This window comes from Leptosomus discolor, chromosome 5 (genome assembly GCF_034619465.1).
Source record: "Leptosomus discolor isolate bLepDis1 chromosome 5, bLepDis1.hap2, whole genome shotgun sequence".
Taxonomy (NCBI): Eukaryota; Metazoa; Chordata; class Aves; order Leptosomiformes; family Leptosomidae; genus Leptosomus; species Leptosomus discolor.
In genome coordinates, this window is record NC_141395.1 from 18,745,316 (window position 1) to 18,764,117 (window position 18,802).

The 18,802-nt window shown below is 41.6% G+C and overlaps 1 protein-coding gene across 1 annotated transcript in view; it reads right to left on the reverse strand.

The window, feature by feature from the left end:
• PLA2R1 (phospholipase A2 receptor 1) overlaps positions 1 to 16,703 on the reverse strand; it is a 42,835-nt gene extending 26,132 nt beyond the window's left edge. Inside the window, exons 1-9 of the mRNA XM_086464997.1 lie at positions 16,595 to 16,703; positions 12,803 to 13,186; positions 10,413 to 10,580; positions 9,152 to 9,325; positions 7,933 to 8,046; positions 7,120 to 7,263; positions 5,627 to 5,815; positions 3,990 to 4,147; positions 2,496 to 2,603 (exon numbers count right to left, since the gene is read on the reverse strand). Coding sequence (XP_086321123.1) covers positions 2,496 to 2,603; positions 3,990 to 4,147; positions 5,627 to 5,815; positions 7,120 to 7,263; positions 7,933 to 8,046; positions 9,152 to 9,325; positions 10,413 to 10,580; positions 12,803 to 13,186; positions 16,595 to 16,703 — 1,548 coding nt within the window. The remainder of the gene's footprint in view (positions 1 to 2,495; positions 2,604 to 3,989; positions 4,148 to 5,626; positions 5,816 to 7,119; positions 7,264 to 7,932; positions 8,047 to 9,151; positions 9,326 to 10,412; positions 10,581 to 12,802; positions 13,187 to 16,594) is intronic.
• Between the last annotated feature and the right edge of the window lie 2,099 nt (positions 16,704 to 18,802).

The window sequence follows — 18,802 nt, forward strand, 5'->3', positions numbered from 1 at the left end:
AGCACTTTTCATTCACAGGGTAGTAGATTAACAGATGCCCTCACTAAGTAACATTGTGAACGCAAAGACTTTGCATGAGTTCAAGGGGAAAGCAGATGAGCACTTGGAGGGGATACCCAACACGGGCTGTTAAGTACACAATCTTAAAAGGCTCAGGAAATCCCCTGAATGGCTGGGGGTCACGGGCAAGGTGGGGGAAGCATTATCTGTATTTGCCCTGTCTTGCCCTTCCCCAAACATCACTTGCAGCCACCTATGGGAGGCAGAACATGAAGCCAAACGGACCCTTATTCTGAGCAGCTGCCCTTCTGCTCTTTATGAGGTTTTGTAGCCTTAATAGCAATTCTCTTCTTAAAAGTACAATTCTCTCCTGTTACAACAGCAATAAAGACAAACGCCAATTTAGTACTATACTGTTATCTTTTGATGCACTAATTAAAGTGTAGAGGACCAGAAAAAATCACGAGTACATAAACAATCAGTTCTGCACACAGAAACCTCTAACTTGATTATCAAGCAGCAGACAGCTCCACAACCTGTTTCCAAAGCTGGCTGAAAGAAAACGTTTAAAAGTATTATTTCAGTGTTGGGGAAAACTGCCCAGAGAATCTGACCTTTCCAATAAAATATTTATTCTCAGTAATAGCCTGCTGACCAGGAAAAAACAATAGGTGACCTGCTAAAGGAAGAAAGTGCTTAGCACTTTTTATGTCTTAGGATGACAGAAGTGTAGGAAAAAAAATAGAGCTCAGGTTTCTGGTAACTTGATATGGACAAATTGCAAACACTGCAATCAGCGGATCCACAGAAAATGTTAAAGGCTAGTTCATCTGATACACAAGTCATAAAATCAACATGAGATGAAAGCTCAGTAATACACATAAGACTACAAAGCTTTACAAAAGCAAACAACTGTGCCCGAGGCCAAAGCTCCCTGAGAATCTACTAGCAATCCAACATGAATGACAGTACGAGGTTAACAAAAAGAAAGATCAAATGTGAGAAATGCCAACAGATATTCTGTACATTTAAGTCAGCAAGAGAAGAATGTGGGAAAAAAAAAAAGAGTAAATAAGGATGAAATAAAGACTTAGCCCTAGAAAATTAGGCCGATAACTAGCAACCACATATACGCTGAATATTAAAAGAACTGAGCTGTCAAGATAAAATGTCTGAAATCAAAAGTAGCTTTGACTAAGCTTAGTACTGACTTCTTTGGACTAAATGAATATAACTTATTTCACATTAGAAAGAAAAGGATCTACTGAAACCAAGGGACTGTAACAGGGTTCTGCATACGTTTTTACAGGGTGTGAAACATCAACAAGCAGAAATTTATCCTGACTAGGAACTTTGCCAGAGCAGACAAAACTACCTATGACCAGTGACTCAATCTCTTGAGTCTCGATCCTGTGAGGCACCAGAAGCTGAAGTGCTGTCAAGCTCCTGATTACAAATGGAAGTCTTGATGCTCTGCACATTTTTCACATGGTCAGGACTGCGACAAACCTTTCTTACACTAAGAACACACAGAATTCCTGAGTGATGAAATACATTCGTCCACATAAAACAAATGCAGTTATCCTAAACTTCTGGAAATGTTAAGCTGGAATCAAGCAGTAACTTCTGCCTCCATAACGGTATGACCAGAACTCTGGATCTGATCCCTGTATGTCTGGGGAAAGACATCCAAACGGTTCAGCTTCAACCTTCTTATAATTCAACTGAACTGGTTGTGTTTCTTGACTTCTCAAGAAAAAGGACAGGAAATTAAAAAAGGAACACAATGAGCTAAAGAGTAAAGCAAGTTAGAGAGGAGAAATTTTTGTTGATAGAAAAAGAGGTTTGCAAAACTCCCCCAGAGTTTTGAATAAAACAAAGCATACAAGTTTGCTCTTTTCACACTGTGAAAAGAAACCTGTGGCAAATAAAATCATACCTTAACACGTTACTTTTTACTACCAGAAGGCAGAGCCTAAAAGCCTGAAAACCTGTTGCACTGTCCCACTTAGATAGCTTTGCTCCTTCCCGTTTGTGTTTGAAAGCAAAAGGAATGCTAATGTACGAGTGGAAGAGTTCACTCTCAGTGTCAATGAAACTGATTGTTTTTCACTCTGACATTCCATTTCAATGTATGAAAACCATGTGTGGGATGAGGCATCATATAACAGCCATTATTTGCACAGATGGTGGACAAAAGGGTTTTCATTTTTGATCTAGAAAGAAATAGGAACTTAGGTCACAACCACTGACAATGCAACAAGCCATGAAAGACATCTTGGGCAAGCTTTTAATCTTACATTAAAACTTAGTTTACATAGTTTTAAGGCAAACAACGAGATTTTTTCCTAGCAAAACATGCATGTCTTTAATATGAAAAGCTAAAATTATCTATTTACACCCATATGTTCTGCAGCTACCTTTAGAGGTTTCCTATATAATTCTATTTTATTAGTAAGGCTCTAAAACAAACCAAAACCCATAAAAACTCTTACCTCTGGACAACTTGATTCCAGCTCAGGAGAGACATTATTAAATTCCCCTGCTTTTTTGCAAATGTAGAAAGATCTGTCTTCACATTTTTTAACCTTCCAATGTCCATTCTAAGGTACAAAAAGAAGTACATTCTGTATATACTCATATTCTTATGCACATCTGTACGCACATTAGATTACACTCCCTTCCCCTATTTTAACTTTTCAGTAAAAACAAGTAATTTTTCTCACTCTACTAGTTTATTTAGCCTTAGATGGACCACTTATTTCTAACACCATCATCAGCAGGACTTTCAAATACAGTCATACGAAAGGGTTTGTCTCTTTGAATCACTCTTTGGGATGTAACGAATCTTAATTAACTAACACTATGGCCATCAGAGCAGACAGGAACTTTCTTCCTAGCTATTATAGTTCTTTGTAAGATTAATTTTTATATTTGAACAGTCCTTACTCAAGATATTACAAAGTCTGTATGATATAATTTTCAGACATCTATATATACTGTACCAAAAATAATGCCTGAAGAATTTTATCTTGAACCTCCTTTTCCTTTGTATTTTATATTTTTGTTTGTTTGCTTACACTTGCAAACTGAGTAAAATGTAGTTTTGTGTATCTAAACCCCACAATTTCCCCAAAGTTCTATTTTCTGCTTCCAATGGAAACCCACTTTTCCAGGTCACTGTAATTGTCTTGGCTTTTGCATGAGTTAAAGATCGCAACCTGGATCCAGGACTGGAAAGACAACGGAAACACTTTCAGATACAGTTTTCACACTTAGACAAAACATACTTAAAAAAAAAAGTATTATAGTGCTACTTATGTAACTTATATATTAATGAATTTAAGTACTGTTAATTGTAAAAGTGAAGTAAATTTATGACCAAATTACGAAAAAATTGACAGTGCCATGAATACCGACAAGATGTAGTGTTATTCGAACAGTACTCCCAGTTTTACAACACTTGACTGATTTGGAGTCAATATTACTGCTTTCAACTCCTATAATATTATGTAGATCTAGACTACTATCTGTTTTTGAAAGATGACATATAAAATTTATAAATATTGACAGGAAAATAAAATAGGCACAGCTGACAGTTTTTCAAAACATGAATTTGAAGATTTTAAGACCAGAACTGATGCATCATAAATTACAATAGACACTACTTGGATTTTAAATTACTTTGCCTTTATCAAAACACCTACTCATATTTGTTCTCTTCCATTTGGCAAGCTTTATGTATGTAACATTTTTTATTGAACATAAGCTCAAAATCTGTGATTAATTTTCTGTGCATCAGTGCTGCAAAATGTATTGGTTTCTAGAGGCTACATTGCATTTATCACAACATCAATACATTAGGAATCAAAAAACAAAGTCATACTACAGGTCATGGTTTAAAAAAGTATGGACAGTGAGAAAATAAATTATTATGAGCTAAAATAAAAGTGTCTGTCTAATTCTTTCAAAAAGAAAAGCAAACTTACAGATCCTTCTGCTGAAACACAGAGTTGTCCTGTTGTTTGAAAGGTGTTAGGTTCTTGGCTGTGCCAGTTAGAGAATTTTACTGGGGTGCTATCTGACCACTCAAAAACAACAGGGGTGTTATTACTGTATAACCCAATCCATGTTTCAGTTACATTTTCTGTAAAAGAATAAGTGAGTTCAGATTTTAATGGTGAAGAAATAATTCCTGTTGTTCCTGTAACATCAATACCACCATTAAAAATTATTCATGGAATTTTCATAAGAATTACCTTCTTTCAGGCAAAAAAACCCCACACCTGTATAAACTTTAGGAAACCTCGCTGATGAGACAATGTTCTACTGCCCTTGAAGTCTAAATTGTTCCAAAAATAGATCAATATACACAATAATAAGCTTTGAAATGGTGAAAAATACAAATCAAGACCATATGCACAGTTTTGAAGTGCACGGATCAGAAAGCCTGACATGGAAAGGAAAGACTTCTTCTTGTAATCTTCCATGGCACACTCAGCTTTAGGTTTCTCTGAGTGATGTTTATAAGTTCCAGTAACAGCACAGTTGTAGCCACAGTGGCTGGCAAACAGGAAAGACAAGGGTTGTGGTTTGATGTCTTACTTGACCAGCTACTACAGCCAGAAAAAGCAGACAGGCTTTCAGGCATGTAAGCCCTTCTCCTGAAGAGAAGCCTGAAGCAGGTCTGAAGTAGAAGCAGCAGACTTTGAAGCTGAATACAAGCTGAGAACAACTACGTCTATCCATTACAACATCTCTGGAAATAATGGTGTTTTGTATCTATGGAGGCTGTTAATAGAGGTGAGGAAGATGATACAGTGGTTCATCTAAGAGAAAGACAGACAGGATGGCAAAGCGCATGGCTGGCAGGAGAGATGCTAATGGGAGATGTTGTCCCATCGAGTGTAACACACCATGCTGCAACCACAGCTGATGGGGCAGAGTTGATAAAGCACGCCACTGTGCCCCAGCTCTGGGAAGCTTAAACTCATAGCCAAACTGTGCAGCTCTGCCAGCACGCTGATGTCAGCTGGAGGCACAAAATATTCACTTTTCTTTGCTGCTGTTATGACAACAAAAGTCTTGGTGTTGCTGCACCAAAGAGCTTTTGTTCATTAGGTTCCTTGTGTAATTATGCTACCTCTTAGGACAATGTGGACTAGCAGAACTCCTTTGATGCACTCTGCTGCCATCAAAGGGGAGTCTGCCAACACACTAAGCAGCAGCAACTTTACAGTGTGGACAAAGCCAGCTTGAAAGCAAAAGACACTAAAATTGTGTGAAATGCACAATTCTTGCATGCAGATGATCACTGAATATCTTGCAACAGTTTGCAAGGAACCAGACAAGAACAAGAAAGGACAAAACACAGTGTGGCCTCACTGTGTTTACTTTGTTGATTCATTCCTTTATTTTAAGTATGGTTATTGGATAAGGTGATGGTATACATTTTTAAGACTCCCAGAAGGAGCATGCATCATGCTTTCTTTTTTTGTAAACATCATTTGGGTGTGCCATGTAACACAGGGCTTAAGCAGCTAACAACATTAAAGGATTGCACAAAAGAGCATCACAAAACACTTCAAGAAACACTGCACACTTGAAACTAACTTCCAAAACTCACCACTTTCAAGCAAGTTAAGGAGCAGCTCTGCATCTGCCATGGAGGATATACTAATGAGCCCGCTATTGTCACTTTGGCATGAGACAAAAGCATCATTCCAGCTCTTCTCCTCTTTATGAAGTCTGTAGCAGTTGCGATTGTGTGGGTACCAGCCAGTGTCACAACGAGTGGCGTAATACTTCCATGTATCTTTTAATTAAGCAAACCAAGTTCATGTATATTAGACAGAATTGCCAATGTTACGCTATGTTCGTAACACATTCAGAGCTATTTTTTTATATTCAAATGCTGAAAACAGAGTCAACCAAGGTGACTTAAGGAGGCCAAAACACATGCTCTATGGAGTATCACCAAGCAAAATGATATTTCTCCCACTTTATTTTACAGTTCCACCATTAGGGCTGCTTGATAGTGCAAATGCACTAATAGATCTGTTATTCAGTTTAAAACACATTCTACCTCCCTTACTACCTCCAAACCTGATCCAAAGCCAGCTAAAGCCTTTTCAGATGCATTACCCACAAAAAGTTCGGGTAAGTCCTTTCTCGTTACCTGAAACAAGTAGTGAAACTTTCTTTCACATTATCAGGAAGAAGTTGTACCTATGTAAGTTGTTCTTATCAAAACAAAAACTAGTGTTCTAACAAACTCAACTCTGTGTTTAACTTTCCCACAGAATGGGAGTCTGAGGCATTCTATGTACTATACATACTACACTCTGCTTATATAATCACAGAATCACAGAACGGCAGAGGTTGGAAGGGACCTCTGGAGATCATCTGGTCCAACCCCCCTGCTAAAGCAGGTGCACCTACAGCAGGTTGCCCAGGACTGCATCCAGGCAGGTTTTGAATACCTCCAGCGAAGGAGACTCCACAACATCCCTGGGCAGCCTGTTCCAGTGCTCTGCCACCCTCAGAGTACCGAAGTTTTTCCTCATGTTGAGGCGGAACTTCCTGTGCTCCAGTTTGTGCCCGTTGCCCCTTGTCCTGTCACTGGGCACCACTGAAAGGAGCCTCGGCCCATCCTCTTGACACTCACCCTTTACAATGCTTTTTTTTTGTATATCAAAAGTACAGCATGCCAGAAAAATAACCGCAAATTTTGAGCTGCATTTATACAACTTTCTTCTCTGTGGGCCACTGGTTAATTCCATCCAAAGCTGAAAACCTGTTTTTGAACTCAAAAGCATGGCTCTATTGTAATACAAATAGAATGAGCATTCTGTAAGACTCTGATAATGTAGCGAACCAATTAAATGCTAGGTATATCAAAATTATTTGTTAGTTTTAAGACTCTCGACATGTTTTCCAGGACTGCATTTAAACAGAAGAAAGTGTTATTACATTAGTTAAAGTAAATATTCAACTTAAACTAGCAAACCCATACATTTAGTCCAGCTAAGACTCTGTTCTGCTGACTATATTCAGGTGGCTTTCTCTTTTTCTCCTTCCATACCCACAAATAGGATACAGTAACATTGAGAGACTTACCCAATGTTTCAGGCTCTGTCCTATTTAAATATTTTTTGCATATAAAAGGCAATCCAGATTCACACGGATAACTTTGCCAGCCATACTTCAATTTGGAATTAATCACTGCACAATGATTTTCCTTAAAATGGTTATCAGAGACATCTGCAAACGCATTTTTGAGAAGCATGAAATTACCAAAAAATCAGTTCTTTCTTGTAAAATGGTGTTGTAAGGCTCTCTGCATCTTATTGAATGAATATATAACCATCCCTACACATCCCAACTTCTAGTAATATTACACCAGTACTATGGACAGCTGAACATTGACCATGATTTATATTTATGTGGCAATCCCTCCTTGGCTGCTGCTATCAGATAAGAGGCTGAAATAAGCTCTAATGTCTATTTTATATTTGCTGGTGGACAGACTCAAAATGTAGCAAACCAAGTCACAAACTTCACGTTAATGTACTAATGCTAATTACAGCACGTTAACGTAAACAAATTGATACTCCTTTCCTCCATGATACCAGTCAGAGCATAGCTTGCACATAAACGTGCAACTGGAATCTTACAAACACTTTAAAAGTAAATGATGAAAGGGAGAGATCATTAATACTTCAAACAGATCCATCTCAATTGATGCTACATCCCTAGCAGGGTCTTTCAGTTCATGAACATGAATAAATATTTCTACAAAACAGAGGTACACTCATTCACTTGATTCTCTTTCCAAATGTAGCTGCAGGAACAGCAGTCTTGTATCAAGATGTAGTTATAGAGAGCATATAACTACACTGCTGTAACATATCCAAAAGGAACACCAAGTACCTGCTCCCCAGTTCACAAACACTAGCGGTGCTCCATCTGACCACTGCCAGCCAGCATCTTCCTCCAGGCGATTCAGGCCCATCCACAGCATCATGTCTGTGGCATTTAACTGCCCTGAAACAGAAAACAAACAAAAAAAAGTAATACTTCATGCCTTACACACGCTTTAAAATATCTACAGGTACAGATCTGCTGTCCTGGCTTGTTACAAAACTTCAAATCAGGCTCCAGAGAGTTCAGGCTGTTTTTCCTGTCCTTAGAAAAAGTCTATTACTTTGTTAAGCAACACAGAGATGAAAAGGAATAAACTCAGAAGTCTGCATCCTTCAAAAGTTATTTATCCTGCAAACCCTTCCTGCAGAAGTTGTTGCTGACCTTAGAAGTTAAATCCAGAACAAGCAGCTACATAAATGCTAGCCTGTTTCTGCTTTCTGTAAACCAAACTTCAGTCCCTCTACAGCCTGCAGGCCTATCAAAAAGCTGATGAAATAATTTTTTAAACTTCCTGTCAGCTTATATCCTGCAATTGAAAATCAGCAATAATGAGAACCAATGGGCAAGAAACCTGTGGCAGCCTTTCACATCACAGCTCTACTACCCATTCCTCCACTTGGTCCTCTCCACTCACGCTAAAATACCCACAAAAGCCATGCTGTCAGAAGGCTCTGCAAAATTTGTCTGAGATGCTTGCTGCACAGGTGAAAGCAAAAGGCTTGTCAGAGAAGGAATACCATCCATTTATGAAAACAGAGCTGGCATTTTTCCCATACAGGACATTTACTTCAAACCTTCAGAAATGTTCTTGTCATTCGCGCTTGGTGAAGTCCAGCTGGCAAAGAAAACTTAACAGGAGAAAGGGACAGGAGGGTACATGGCAGAGAAGGTAAATATTTGTACAATCCTCCAAAGAAAACAAACACACTCCACAACCACAGCTGCAAGAATGAATGGGAGTCTCTGTGGAGAGGGAGAATTAAGACAATCACACCCTCACACAACACTTATCACCACTTCTTAACTCAGGTTATTAAGGTGGTAACTTACCTTCACCCTTGCTTTTTCAAATAGCTCCTCTGAGGTGTGTGACAAAGCCTTACGAGCAGCAATGGGAGAGACATCACACAGAGTGATAAGCTCCAAAGCTTAACCCTTTTTCAAAGGTAAAGAGGAAATCTAACTACAGGTTTCCTACAAGGTCCCCAAAGAAATGTCTACTCACTGCTTAAGTTACTTATGTAGTTCTGCTCTTCGGGGTCGGCGACACTCAGCAGGTCTCCTCCTTGCAGCTGACAGGCAGCCCGTGCCTCACGCCAGGTCAGCACAGACGCAAGGTTGAACTGGTAGCAAAGGTGCGTCTCAGGGTTCTTCTTCCAAAAAACGTCGCAGCCGCTCTCTGCTAAAATAGACTTGTCACCAACAGCCCAAGACTACAAACTAGTCAGAAATACAACACCTTGAACAATTCAATTAATTAATGACAGTAGTGTCCCAATTGTAGCATGATTATGAACTCCTTTCATGTTCCTTTTTTAAAGAACATATGGAAAAAAGGCACTAATGGAATAAAATGTTGCTTCATATTTCATACCATTGATAAAATACTCGGGAGCTGATCTGCTGGTGGTGATTTTCACAGCTCTCATGAAGCCAACAGAGCTATGTTTTAATTTAAACAAGCTGATCATTTGTTCCTAAAGCTGAATGTTGAAACATTCACACTACAAACACCTCACCCAACTTCTGGATGAGCAGTCACTGGATCTCCTTCTATCTCGTACTCAAGAGAATTACAAAGTGTAAGCAAGGCTGAAAATGCCATCTATTACAATGGTGGCTCAGAAATCCCCATTACAAAGACACATTTACAGCTGTTTTTAAGATCCTTTTGAACAGAGATCTGAAACACAGCTTGAGCAGGGAGGGCTTTTCCAAACCACTTCTGCTGACAGAAGATACTATTTTGCTTATTTATGCAAGAAGCTGGAATATTCTTGAAGATTATACACCCAAAATCTTTCCAATAGCAAGTATTTTTGAAGCTCTTGCTTCTAAGTGTTTTAGGCCCAAGATGTGTCCAAGTACTGCCCAGAAGAAAAGGAATGTGCAAGATGTAATGCAGTCAAAAGCAGAATGTGACTTTGCAAGAGCAACCCTTTACGTGCTTCAGAGGAGCTCCTTATATATCACTGGGACAGAGAAGAGAGAGGTTTAGCTGCAGGGTAAGGTCAACAGGCTACACAGAGTAACATCCTTTTGCTCACCCCCTGTGGTTTTGCTTTTGAGATGAGGACTTGAGACTCCAAAGGACAAACCTGATAAATTATAATAAATTTTGCTAGTCTTATTTTGCCTTTTTTAAAGAGACATTCCCCTCTAACAGAAAGAAAGTAATCCAAAATACAGTGTGCCCTAGAACTACTAATAAAGAGCAAAGATACTCTTGGGGGTTGAGGGGAGAGAGAAGACAAGCAACATCTTACCAGCATTTGGGCAAAACCCCCATTTTTCATCTTGTTCATAGTGAGTTGTTGTGGCACACCACTCAAATTCCTTTCCATCTTTGGTACACTCATAATACCACTTGTTGTTATATTTAAATGGAAAAATGCATGGCAAACCAAAAGAATTTCCCAGCAAGGTATATGTTTCTGGAATAAACAAAACGCAGAGATTAAAAGAATGCAGACCACAGAAATGTCTTCACTTCTGTATTTCATTATTCCCTTTTTTTAGCAGCAATGATAAAAATAAATTTCCTAAAGTTATTTTATAATTTTAGTTTATAATTGATAAGACAGCATTACAAGTATGAGCAGCATAACTTCAGCAAACAGAATCTGGAAATATAGTGTATGAAATTTGTCACCATGAAACAAGACACATTCTTGTAACTTACTACAATTGAAAAAAAAAACCCAAACCCAAACCTGAACAATTAACATATAAAATCTACACTTAAATTTCAGAATAACTACATTAAACAATAGTTAGCAGAATCAGTACAGGGTCAGATGGAAACTCTACTTAATTTTTGTTAGTCTATGACAGATAAGCAATTTAGCATTATTTCCCTTGCTCCTCCCAGTCTTTATAAAGTGGATTTCTAAATGTTTTTTCCATTCTCTTTGTCACTCTATGGGGAAGGAAATGTGAAAAACAAAGGAACATTAAATAAACTTTTAAAAATAATTTTTTATACCATGGGGAATAATAATCTAGCAAAAAACCTGATGTTACATACCTCTGTTGTCACAATCAATTAATGCCTTATAAAATACTTAATATATTTTTCTATTGTACTTTGAGTATCAAAATATTGAGAGAACCCAGTGCAACTGAAAGCTGTAAAAGCTTTACCTCAGTGAGCGCCTCCTTAACCTCAGATCTTCTACCAAAGGTCAAAGAACCACAATCACACTTGGAATGAAATTGTTTGTCAAAGATCCCATGTTGATAGCCTAAAGATCAAAGTCCTTCAACTACAGAATAAATACATACTGCCAGGTTCCCAGAGGTTTCCAGAGTTAACAGCTGGCTGTGCACACATAAAAAAAGTAGTTTACACATTGTAAATCCCCTTTAAAGCCTTCTGATATCAACAGATGATACAAAGGACATGGGTAAAAAAAAAATCAGGATTGCTTCTCTGTCTGTCCATTAACATGCCGCTAGCTACGGAGGTGCAAGAGATTATTTCAGTCCTGGGAAGAAACAAAATTCAACAGCTACAGACCTCTCACCACAGCTATATACATTATTTCTTTGAAGGCAGAGATGCCCCCCCCAACCTGGTGGACCAACAGGCTGGCCTGCATTTGCATGTGCATAAGCTAAGGTGGGAGGAAAAGTGAAATTGGAGGTGAAAGAGATTCTGCCAATGCAATTAATTACTTTAGTCCTGAAACTAGGCTAGAAGCGCCTGCCTAAGGCTCATCCTCTTCTCCCAGACATTGCAGTACTAGGGCTAATCCAGGTCTACTTTCATCTCGCTGTGTACATAGCAAACGTGTAAAACTTTTTGTGGGTTTAAGTATTTTGTGTCTGGTCTTAAGTATAAACTCCACTAGGTTTTAAAGAAGAGGTTGAACACTGTAGTGCTTTCCCAGTTATCACAGCTCCCAAAGAAAGGACTTTGGTGAGAGCAGAGGCCAAGCCCAGCTACACCTACAGAGGAAACCAGAGACCAGATCTGCAACCCAAACACTCAGTTCAAATGGGGAATATCAACAGCTCCAGTCGGAGAGACACTGTGCAAACATGAGGTCTTTCCTTCTACAGAAACACCAAGGAAGGGGTCAAGGTGCTGTCTGTCGCTGTTTGTAGTCAATGGGTTTATCTTAGTCCTCACACCTGGAAAACTGTTCAGGTCTGCAGACATACATTCCTACGCCTTCGCTAGCTGTACAGCAGGATTAATCAAAAGCCTGATCTCTGCTCCAAAGTTTGGCACGTTCAGAGTCCAGGTGCTGAACGTTGCAAACATTTGGTTCATGTATGCTGCGATCACAGACTGATTTTCACTGACAGGATTCCAAATCCTTCATTCTCTCTCTTTGGGTTCATCTGATAATGAAAGCTGCAGGACAGGCAACTGCAAAACCTTAGTTCCCCTATTTATTTTACAGAGGATTTGAAATGAGCATTTCCTGGTTTGGAAGGATACTGGTGCTTTGTTGGGTCCATATAACAGATGAGGAAAAAAAGCAATTGTGTGGTATGCTCACCTCAACCACTGCATACAAAAAACCCAAACTTTGAGTCCCAAACCACAGCAGAGGCTGGAAAGGATCATAAGCACTCGACCTTGCTTCAAATAAAACTTTTGAAAACTTTTCACATCTACACTTCTATGAAAAAATTTTATTTTTACCTTGAAATGGGTGTTCACAAAGGTCTTCATCATAGGACATGTACTGTTTCCACTGATAAGTAGATTTTTTTTTGGCCACAATCCGTTTGCCGTTTTCAACAGCTAGTTTGTACTCTGATACACCAACTAATGTTTTTCCATCACAATTCCACCATAACGAGTATTGAGTTGAATCACATTCAAGCATACTTAACGGCTGTTCTGGTCTACTGATCTTCAGTCCTAGACAGGTACTTCTGCCTATGTTGAAAAGACGGCGATTGGATACCCATTTCCATAACATGTCCTTTGAGAGTTTACCGCAGTCTTCCAGAACAAGGCCAACTGTGTCCACTTTAACGCACAAGTTGGAGCCTTCATTCTGGATAATAAATATCCCTTTATCTGCAGGGGGAAAAAAAAAAAAAAAAAGTTTCAACCTGTGGAATACTGCAATTGATCAAATACTATCGAAAGACAAATGTTTTAGTTGGAGCCATTTAGGAAGAAACCTGAAAATACCCATCAGAATAACTGGCACTTCAAAAAATAAGAGTACTGGTCTAAATTTACCGCCAGCTGAGTTTTTAACATGTGGACCACTTGCAAGATCACAGAAGTAAGGCTAGGTAATATTTCTCAAGTTGGATAGCCAAAAAAAAAATGGGGTGCCCAAAACCATCACTCACGTTCAAAGAAAAAAAACACACTGGTCACCAAGAAATACCCAGTAATAAGAGTACAGGTTTAAGTGTTACAAAAAGTCATACTGTATATTGTAAAATAATTCCTGGGGGCGGATTGGAGAGTGCAATTGAAAAGCTAAAAAGTTTAAGGCTGACGCTATCATATTTTCTGCCATATTCATTCTTCACTCTCTGCAACTCTATAGGCAGAAAGAAAATATTTTGCATTGCAAATAGGATACAGAAAGGGTAGGCTTTATCTATACTATGAGAGCTGCTGGCCAAGGGTTAAAGTGTGCCTTCCCTATTGGATGCATATTGTTCAACTATACATGACTACCCTGACGGCAGATGTTGCGGGGTTAGCCTGACATCCTGGCTTTCCTGGCATCATGTAGAAATTCACTGAACTATGTGACATCACATTGTAAGTATGTGAAAAAAAGTCGGCTGTTTAACATCTTGGGAGCAAATGCTTAACTGAGCACATAGACTGAAAAAACTGAGGGCAGCTAAGGAACTGGAAATCAACAAAATACAAACCTATAACAGCTCAGCTATTTCATTCACTCTGAAATTCAATGGTAATTAACCCATGCAGTTCCTCTCACGCTGCAGGTGAGATACTTATTTTATGCCTTGGGAGATTATGCACTGAAAACCTGAGCAGCACTTCCACTTTGCCTTGAAATTTTGCAGTGATGATTTCTGCCACATATGCTTTCTAGTTGCTGTAATTCACTACACTAAACATCCTGAAGTAGTAGCTATAATAAAAAAAAAAGGTCTCAAACTGACATAGCCCACACTTAAAAGTATGAGACGCAGAGGTCCACTCAGATGCTATGTCTGGGTTTAGCACATACAGTTTAGATGTACCTCTAGAGAAAAAAAGATTTTTCAAGCAGCAGTGGGACAGTGCTGTGCAAGACAGGAGATCAGCTCACCAACGTAACATGCACACAACAAGCAGAACAGAGAGGATACGGATTATGGTTATAGATTCTGCACAGAGCACATCAAGCAGCCTGACTTACAGAGAGGACACAGTCACACTGCAGATTGTACCACTGGTAACTGGGGCTGTTTTCCACGTGGCTACAGGCACTGGTAGCTTGTGATGGCACGGGAGCAGGGGCAAGCCTTTCTGACTACCAGCAGGTGAGGATCAGCCTATGTAATTGCATCTCCCAAGCACCCAGCAGCTGTCTTACATTAACTCCTTAACAGTTTGGGGCAGAGCAAGGTTCCTTTAACCCATTGTATCTCTACAGCTCTCAAGTGTCTGAGCTCACTGAAAAACCACCAGATGACATTCTGTCACAGATACCCAGCTTGGCCCTTTGCTTTTGAATTTTCCGTGAAGTTGTGCTTGTTTCATCCTCCTCATCCAACCCAATCCTCCATGGCAACACAGGCGTCTCTATCTACATGGCCAGAAAGGGTATTTCGCTCCCACAGCATCTTATCTTATTTGACCAAGAAAACACGCTGTTAATTTGGTAGATAAGTGGAAGATGGGTTGTTGTTAGCACCAGTAAACGCTGATTAATGAACTTAATTCACCATGATACTGGGATTCACACTTGAGGCAGTGAGCAATAAACTTATGTAAACTCCCAATCTACCTCCACCTCCACTGCACACAGCAGCTCCCATGCAGCAGCTTCCTGGGGTTGGGGAAAGCAACACCACAACTCAGAGATGAAGGATTCTGAACCTTTGAATGCCTTTATCAGTAAGGCCCTTAAGAGTTGCAACGACTGCTGAGAAAAGATAAGGGTCTTAATGCAGTCTACACAAATAACTCAGCTGGGTGATCTCTGTGAATAATAGCATGCTTCCCTTCTTCATTCTGCAGCAACTCACGCCAAGAACAGCCAGACTGTAGTTCTTGAGCCACACAGCCCCCCTCTAAATGCGGTTTCCACTCCCCAAATACAAAATGCAATTGGCAAGAGAGCTGTTCTGGCCTGAGGACTGCCAGGTAGCTGCCAGTTCAAGGCAGAAGACGTGAGAGATGGCAGACTCAGTGACAGCTCCATGGGCCTCAGCCCTCTCCTCAAGCAGGGCAATGAGACAACCGGAACAACATCAAGCCTTGGGAACACCTATAAGGCTCCCCTCCGTTCAGCTTGCAAAGTTACACTGTCCGTTTCACAGGTGCTCTCATAGAAGGGTTTTGTTACAAAGCTCCTGGGTTCGGGGAGGATTCTGTGGCCAAAATCCTGCAGATGAAGAGCTGCAAGGGGCTCTATAAACTTGCAAGCCCCAGAGAACCCAAAGAGAAAAAGAGATAGCCTATGCTTTAGGAACTGACAGGGCGGAGGGAGGCCTTTGGAAACTTCCCACTTCTCCTACACCCAGGCCCCTCCATACAAGTACAGGGTGACAAGAAACAAACTCCCAGAAGTGAAGCCTCAAGCTGATGTGAAGCCGCAGATGAAGAGCTGATAGCTGACCAGTACTCCAAGTTCCTGTTTACATAGGCTGAACACAGCTCAGAGTGAATACACGACTGTAACAAGACCAGGAGAACAAGATATCTTCACTTCCTTCCTCCTCACCTCCCACTTCCTTCCCCCCCCCAAAAAAAAAAGCAGTGAGAATTGCTTATGTGCTAATAGAGAAAATAACTGAAATTTCTGAAAATGAGAAAATAATAATCTGCATTCCCTCTAGGTGCAACAAAAGCAAGGGGCAGCAAGGCACGGCCGGGTTCGCACGGGTTCAGTGCCCGCCCTCGGCCTCCCATGCCTCCAAAACCCCTCACCCCTGTGCGGGGCGACACCTTCACCCTGCCCAGCCGCTCCTGACCGGGGTCGGGCTGATCCCAGGAGGACTCGCCCCGGCCCTGGCACGTCCTGGCCGCCTACAGCGCTCAGAGCCGCCGGGGCTCTGCCGGGGCCGCCGGGCAGACACCGAAGGGGAGGCCCCGCGCTTCCCCACCGCTGCACGGAGGGACGGGGCTGGGGAGCGGCGGGGGGCGAACGGCTCAGCCCGGCGCGGAGCGGGGACGCCGCCGCTGCCCGACCGACGGCGGCCCCCGACCCGCCGCAGGGACCCCCGGGGTGCGCGCCCCCCCTCTCCCTCCCTCCCCGGGCCGCCCCCCGGAGGCGTCACTCACTCCGAAGGGAGGGCACCTCGTCCCGGCTGAGGGCGGCGGCGCCCCGCGCCGGGCCGCGGCCGCCGAGCAGCAGGCAGCACGCCAGGAGCCGCAGCCGCACGCCCAGCATCGCCGCGGCACTGCGCCCACCCGCGCCCGCTCCGCTCCGCGGGACCAGCCCTGCCCGGGGGAGGGCAGAGGAGCGATCCCACCCCGCCGGCGGCCCGCGGCGGGGAGAAGGAGGGGCGCCCCGGCCCGGCCCGGGGAGGAGGCCCGCGGGCTCCCTCCGTGCGGCCGCGGGAGGGGCGCAGGGGAGGCCGCGGCAGCCGCCCGCCGAGCCTTCCGCACCCGCCCGCCGAGCCTTCCGCACCCGCCCGCGTCCCCCGGGAGAGGGGGCGCTGCCAGAGGCGGCTCGGCCGGGCTTGGGAAGGGCGCTCAGGCAGCTCCGGCCGTCTGCCCAGATCGGGGTTGTAGATTCAAGCGGGCATAAAGGCTTATATTAAGCTTATTTTCCATCTGGAAACACTGACTTTCTTATGCCTGCGTTCCCAGTACTGTTATCCTAAGAAGAACAGAAAAAAACACAGAGACGCTGAAGGTGGGAGACCATTGATGGCATAGTCCATCTTCACAGGTTTTCTGCTCTGTCCCTGAGCATCCTGACTTTTACAAGACCCCACTCGGAGACTGGTTTTTTTAGCTAGGTCAGCCTGTCAACTCGAAGTCATTTTACATTTTGGCACAGGGAAGAATGATTGCCACCTTCCATTTCGTTCTTTGTCTTCAGTCGAGTATTCGCAGAAGGTGCCCCACTTTGTTTGAGTTTCAGTCTTAGGGAACGTGAGTAGTGGAGGGAAACTCAAAAGCAGAACCTCTGGGTTACACATAGAACAGTTTTACTGGAATCAGCACGACAGTTAGGTTTTAATCTGCATAAGCATCTTTCTGCATTGCTCTTTATGCATAGCAGACAAGTTTATAAATATATATAAATCTATACATGAATTTATAAAAGTAAATGTACAGTGTTGGAGCATAACTGAACAGAGCGTCTGTTCCCCCATGTCCACCTCAATCATGACACAGAACATGGAAACAGAAACCTTTGGGCTTGAGAGGAGCTTCTTGCTGGTAGTTTGGTAGAACAAACTAAGAAGCAAATAAAACCAAACACTGAGAAAGCAGCAGATAACTGGAGGGGTTTCTCCCATGATAAAATGCATGATAAAAATGTCTGGCAGAGAACAAACAGCAGGAAACATTGCTGAGCAAGCTGTTCTAAAAGTGACCTGACTTTGCAAGACAGAAGGCGTGTAACTCTCAAGGAACTGTAATGTATCTCTCAGGAAAGCTGCAGCTTTCAGAGAATTTCAGATTCTGAGAAAGAAGCTTGTTAATAAGCCATTTCTGAAAATCTGGCCACTCAGAACTGTCTACATCTCTTCAGGAGTATTTGGTCACTACTTTGAGTACTGAGCTCGAGAAAAGGGCTCTCTTGCTCCAAAGCCTGCTTCTGGGTCACACTGAGAGACCATGCTGTGTTCATGGTACTACATGTAAAAATAGAGGTGCCAGTGAGCAAAACTGAGGCTCTGGGCTGTGGGAAGGAGGCCCACCTCAGGAGGATTTTTCTGCTCATTTCAGTAAGATCAAAGTTAGCATGTTCTGATTACAGATTCCTAATAATGAACACATCAACAATGGTTTTGTAAGTATTTTACTAAATGCAAATTAGCAACTTATTACTTCTGAGTATTTTTTCTTGCCTTTTTTTTTCTTTGATATTCAGATCTCCCTCTTTGACTAAACAGTTTTTTACTGTCTGATCTGTTCTTGCTAAACTGGTAAATCCTTTTGAGTGCAGCTGCAGTTACACTGACCTGGGTATTTATTTATAGCTAAGCTATACCGACTTAACAATAATAAGACATCTTTGCTGTCATAGTGGGTTGTAAAACCAACATGGTTGGCAACATTTTCCAAAGTAAACTTGATGACATAGTTTATGTTATCTTGCACATTAAATTGTATAACTTTCCAATTTTATTTCTTTGTTGGTCTGTTTGTTTGTTTATTTGAAGTTTTACATGTCTTCCTTCAAGGCATTTGCTGTAGTGGTTTTGCTCCTTTATTTTATTTTCTGTCTGGAACCCACTTTTTGTAAATATTTTTCTCCTCATTTCTCTGCCAATGATCTGTTCTCTTTATTTTTGTGTCTACTGGGACCGA